A 6,312-nucleotide genomic window follows, 5' to 3' on the forward strand; every position below is an offset into this window, starting at 1 on the left:
ACATTGCCTCTTTCGTATGTTTGTAATTTGTTTTTTAAAAGTCCAATCTAATGATTGTTTATATTGTTTGTTTTTAAAGGATCCCAAGAAATTTCGTCAACGTTCACACCCTATGCCTTATCCAGACCCATGGTGCGTACCTTACATAGAGCGTGCGGGTTTCGGTCATGTTATGCATGTCGTAAATGCCACAATTGATGTCAAATTCATTTTGGCTCTGTGTGAACGTTTGAGACCTGAGACACACACTTTTCACCTACCAACTGGTGAATGTACCGTCACATTAGAGGATGTGTACATGCTTTTGGGTCTTAGAATAGATGGTAAGCCTGTGACCGGAAATGTTCAACAGCCTAACCAAATATGTGTTCAAATGTTGGGGGTAGATCTGGTCGAGGGTGAGGGGTCTGCCAAAGCAAGGGGTCAGGGTATTAAATTATCTAGCCTACAATTGTACCACGACTCCATAACTTTGACTGAGGAATCCTCCGAACAAGAAAAAGTCATAAAAACCCGGGTTTACATTATGCTATTGTTTGGGAACTTGCTATTTCCCGAAGGGACGGGAAATAGCATAAACTTTATGTACTTGAGTTTGCTCGGGGACATTGATAGAATAAGCACATATAGTTGGGGTTCTGCAGTATTAGCATTCCTATATAGCTCTTTGTGTAAAAATGCACAAAATGAGCACTGTACATTTTCTGGATGTGCTTTTTTGCTCCAAACATGGGGGTGGTGGAGATTGCCGAGGCTAGCCCCAGAAAATCCTAATGTCTACTCCTTCCCCTACGCAACTAGGTAAATTTATGATGTTATTTCATTTTGTATATTTATTCTATAAATATTTTTAAATAATATTATTTATCTTTTTTTGTTTAGGTTCATTACAACCGGACTGGATTACAGTCTTACCCCCAAAAATAAAATTATATTTTATCGTCAACTCTTGGATCGTCTCCGAGCACAAGATGTATTACCACTAAATCACTCAGCTTCTAACTGATTTATTAATATCATGCATTCTCGATAAATAACATATTTGCTTTTTTCTTTGCAGTTTATTTGGAGGCCATATTTGGGATTGGAACATCAACCCAACCCCGAAGATGCAGCTGTTTGGACAGCAAAAACGGCCATAATGCGGTTCACCACTGTGGAGATGCACCAAAGTGACCGTGTCAAGCTTCAATTCAGAATGCATCAAGAAATCCCAGGCCCCCCAATGTCTATGGAACCTTGGCATCTAAAAAAATTCAGCCACCAGCGGTATGCCCAAAATTGGAAGGAATTTGCTAAGGAGTTTCGTAAAATGTGGAAAGACCGTGCCCACTATGTTCTACAATTTCCGGTGGCACCCAACGAAATGAAGCCGACAAGGGAATATGTGGATTGGTATAGAGCAAACACAAATCCAGAAATGATTGTGTCTGACCCGTTCTATTTGGACGATCCCCGGATGCAACAACCATATTTCCAACAACAACAACCACCACAGTATTCCCAACAACAACAACCACCACCTTATTACCAACAACAACCACCACCACCATTTTACCAACAACAACCAAAACCACCTTATTACCAACAACAACCACCACCACCATATTACCAACAACAACCACCACAACACATGTCCACCCCCCAACCAAATCAACAATACATACCACAAACTCAACCCCAATACCATGAAGACTACCAACAACAAACTCAACATTCCCACCACCATCAACAGTCCCAACACCTACCACAATATCAATCCCCCCACTTCCACCAATCCCAACACTTCCATCACGACAATGTCCCGAGCTCTTCCAGTCCTCCACCTAGCCCCGACACGGGTATACAAGAGGACTACCAACAGGACTACTACACACCACAACAAACATTGTACTTTGGCCAACCCGATTCAACCCTAAACTACCAAAGACCACAATTCGAGGGCGCACCCAGCAGTAGTCAGTTTGTCCCACCGAGACAAAGCTTTGAGGGCGCAGAGGGGACCCGTCTTTCCTACAGCACTGAAGGGACTTCGACCCAACCACAACGGCAAATGGCAAGGGGACGCGTTAGGGCAAGGGGTGGTAATAGGGAAGCACCACCACCACGTGAACCGTCTAGGCGAGTAATTAGACCTCCCCCATGCGGATCGTACCAGGGACCGCATCATATGTGATTAATCATATCTTTGTAATATTTGTCTTGTCTATTATTATAATAAAAATATTTTCTGTTTTATTATCTTTATATCTTTATCTTTAAAGATATTGTCTATCATATCTTTATATATATATATATATATATATATATATTAATTTACATGTGTATAAATATTTATTTACACGTATATAAATTAATTTTTTTTCCAAAAATTTACAAATAATATTAATTACTTATAAATTAATTTAATATATATATATATATATATATATATATATATATATATATATATATATATATATATATATATATATATATATATATATATATCTTGTAAATAATTTTATTTATATATATGTGTTAATATAAAATAATATAATTAATAAAAAATATAAATTTATAAATTCAAAAAAAATTAAAAAAAAAATATAACATATAAAAAAAAATGGAATGGTTGTAGGCGCCACTCCTAGTGGCGACTTGCCCTACCCATTAAGGGTAGGCGCCAACTAGGGTGGCGCCTATGTAGTAATTTTGGTCAAAAATGGCCATTTGTGTAATATTTTTGAAAAAATGGTTAATTTTGAAATTTTTGGATATTTAAAAAAAAATTCGAATTATAATTGAAATTATTTGATATGGTTCATAATATAGTTGAAGGTTCAATTTTAAAATCACACCGCAATTAAGTCTAATATGCGGTTGCGGACCACAATTTGGATCAATAAGAATAACTTCTCCTGCACATCACCATTTTCCTTAAACCACCATTTTCCTTAAATCGAAGGAAAAGAATATTAATAATTGAATCAATTAACTAACTAAAATATAATAATAGTAACATATGTCATAAAACATTCTTAATCAAACAATGAAATAAAACAAAGAAGACACTGAAAGGAAAACAGTTTCCATTTATTACCAAAAAATGAAAAGAGTTTCCATTTATACAAACTCATGAAATTCACTCAATTTCAACTCAACAAGATTCATAGTTTTTTAAGGCTCTAGAATCCAACAACTGAAAACACCATTATGAACACTCCCATCCACCAGCTTCCAATCAACAGCTTCAAGCCTTGTGATCCACTACAATGAATATCATGATCATGATAAGTGCACATCTGTTTCTTCCTGAAACTCCAAACACTTAAGAGTTAGTTATGGTTACGGATAATTTAATACAATTAGTATTTTATATTTATGATGGAAACATAATATCACAAACCTGTCAGCACAGAAAGCAATGATATAATCTGTTCCAGTGCATGTGAAAATACTTGTTGGATCATCATAAGCATAACTATAAGATGTTGGACAAGCCTCCTTAAATTTCTTCGAATAAAACGTCGGTTTACAAGTCGAAGGGTTTCCGAAATTCCCTCTACAACAATACTCATCTGTATCAAACACATCGCAAGCGCTTCGGCACCCAACGGTCTTTCCGTTCGACTTAACGGAAAGTTCTTTGGGACAAGTTGACCTAAGATCAGAATCGCATCCGGCAGTTGAGCAGTTTCCTTTTCCGTTTATCGGCTTAACGGAAATCGGCACGTTGAAGCCGTCGACGAGACTAACATCGTAGAAGTCAGGGTTAGCAATGGTGAATTCAGCTAGTGACGCCGGGGTTTTTCCCGCGCCTCCACATTTTAAAGTGGTGCCACATGCACCGGTTTGGCATTGTCCGTCTCCGTTTTGGTCGAAGTTGCAGCCTGTTCGAGCCCAAATTCGACCGCTCCAACTGACTGGAGCGTTGAAAACGGAGGATTGTCCTTGTTTAAGGACGAATCCTCCGCCGTTGAAATTTTCTCCGGGTATTACAGCTGGCCAAAGAGTTTCCTTGCAATAGTTTACTATAGTGAATACTCTTGCTGACTCACAAGTTCTATCACCTGTACTCATCATCACATTTTTAGCAATTGACAACGGTTTTGAACCAACGATAGATAATAATATAAAAAAGCAACAAATGAATGTAGGGTTGTTTATTACCTGATAAAATGATGGCAAGAACCAATGAGATAGGTAGAATCATTTGAAAGTGTAATGCCATATCTTTGATTGCTATAATTGAGTAAGGGTTTGGATCGAGATACACATGAAAAAATGTGAAAGCAACATGTGAATATAAAAGAAGAGAGGTGAAGAAATAAAAGAATACGTGTGTGGAGAAAGTAAGTGAATCAAAGCAACAAAAGTTATCCATTATGTTATGAAAAGAATTGGATTATTCTTTTCCTAATACATACTTGCAAGTTTATTCAGGTTCTAATGCCTACTGTTAATAGAGTTACAGATTGCAAACTTATGATGTGACACGTAGCAATAAAATTAACTTAAAGTTTTATGATCCAAAATTATTATTATTATTTTTTTAAGACTTATCATAAACTCTGTTGGCTAAAGAATCCTTAATCATGTCATGTATTGGTGCAACAAAATGTGGTAATTGGTATTATGCCATGCAGCACATTAGAGAGTGAACTTGAAAATAGAAGTGGAATGATACACGTTCCAGTGTGGCAGGTCTAGGGAGGGTGTACGATATGAGTGTATGATTTAAGGATCTGGAGGTGTGTTGTCAGCGTGTAGGCTGCTAAAGCAACATCAAGTGAGAAAAATGGAGTGACGGGAAAATAACGAAGCTATTTTTTTTTATTGACTTTTTTTTTTGGTTTCTTTTACTCTAGAAAAGAAAATTTAATGTAAGGTTATTTAACATGGTTAACAAAATCATTAGTAATAGGATTAAACTCCACCTCAATATTAATATTAAGCCCTACCAAAGTGCGTTTATTTCGGATAAATTAATTAATGATAATGTCATTCTTGCTTATGAGACTTTTCATACCTTTGTTTGTTTTACTAATAGGATTAAACTCCACCTCAATATTAGTATTAAGTTTTACCAAAGTGCGTTTATTTTGGATAAATTAATTACTGGTAATGTCATTTTTGCTTATGAGACTTTTCATAACTTACTTTGAAAACAAAAGTAGCAAAAAATATTATGTGGCATATTAACTAGACATGACAGGTACGAACTTTTATCTATCACACTATGGAGGTTATGGGCTTTTCGCATAAGATGATAAGCACTATCATAAATTGTATAAATATTGTCTCTTTCTCTGAAATGATTAGTGGTAAGAACTCTGATCTTCAACAAAGGGTATTAGGTAGGAGACCATTTGATTCAATCGAAATTAGCAAGCATTAAGTCTAGACCAAAAACAAAAGTATGCAAATGAAAAATCTTTCGGATAGAGTTTGGAATCCAACAAAAGGGAAAATACTTTAATTTTATTACGATCAAAGATAATCTTGACAGTCACATCGAAAAATATTTAAATACATAAAAGAAACTCTAATGTTAAAAATATTCAAAAACATAAATAAAATAAAAATTGCTAAGATTGTGGAAAATATTAAAATGCCGTTTGTGATCTGATTCCGTATCCGGAAAGGTATAATAAGAGTTATTCTAACATCGGACGCCAAACTTGCGCAAATTATGTTAAATCTTTCTGACACGTGACTTCTTCTTCGATACGCACAACCAACCTTCCTACATCAGTCTCCTTCAATTCTGAAGAACTCGACCTTAAGTTCTCTTCTTGATAAAGAGACTCATATGACTGTAGTTTGATGTAAATTTAACACCCTACTTTTCGCCTCGACAAATAAGTAATTAAAAACAAGTATATCACAATTAATCACCAAGCAAGATGCTACTCGAACAATAAAAAACCATTTTGAACCACATAATTTAAAAGTTAAACCATTTGATAAGCAACGAAATTACAAAAACACTCGACATAAAAGCCTTAACAACGATATTAGTTTGAAATGTGGTTCATCATGAAGTTAAATCAAAAGAAAAGATACGCACCATAAATAAATAAAGAATAACCTGTTACCCTCATGTTACGTATCAGAGCGACTCCAATATAGATTCGAATGATAAGCAATTAAAGAGGCACAACACCATCCTCAAATCTCAAACTCCTACTTAGGTATCTGATTATATGAACTCCGGAGGAGCACAAACGCATGGGGGATATTAATGGAATAAAAATATGTAAGAATGATCCTGTTATATCTCATTTACTCTTTGTCGAAGACTATTTTCTAGTCTTCATATCGGCTTTA

General features: G+C 35.4%; 1 protein-coding gene across 1 annotated transcript; it reads right to left on the minus strand.

Annotated features, from left to right (window-relative positions):
* Nucleotides 1-3,054: 3,054 nt before the first annotated feature.
* On the minus strand, nucleotides 3,055-4,316 carry LOC127118887 (pathogenesis-related thaumatin-like protein 3.5). Its single transcript, XM_051049125.1, has 3 exons — nucleotides 4,153-4,316; nucleotides 3,389-4,052; nucleotides 3,055-3,294 (listed from the first exon to the last, which is right to left on the minus strand). Exons 1-3 carry the CDS (start codon nucleotides 4,211-4,213, stop codon nucleotides 3,168-3,170), a joined length of 852 nt encoding a protein of 283 aa, XP_050905082.1. The 5' UTR covers nucleotides 4,214-4,316; the 3' UTR covers nucleotides 3,055-3,167.
* Nucleotides 4,317-6,312: the final 1,996 nt, after the last annotated feature.

The sequence above is a fragment of the Lathyrus oleraceus genome, chromosome 2 (assembly GCF_024323335.1).
Source record: "Lathyrus oleraceus cultivar Zhongwan6 chromosome 2, CAAS_Psat_ZW6_1.0, whole genome shotgun sequence".
Taxonomy (NCBI): Eukaryota; Viridiplantae; Streptophyta; class Magnoliopsida; order Fabales; family Fabaceae; genus Lathyrus; species Lathyrus oleraceus.

Coding starts and splice junctions, on each gene's coding strand:
- LOC127118887 (XM_051049125.1), bottom strand. CDS start 4,213: ATGGCATTACACTTTCAAATGATTCTACCTATCTCATTGGTTCTTGCC. Junction 4,053..4,152: donor TCTTGCCATCATTTTATCAG/GTAATAAACAAC, acceptor TGATGAGTACAG/GTGATAGAACTTGTGAGTCA. Junction 3,295..3,388: donor ATTGCTTTCTGTGCTGACAG/GTTTGTGATATT, acceptor TTGGAGTTTCAG/GAAGAAACAGATGTGCACTT.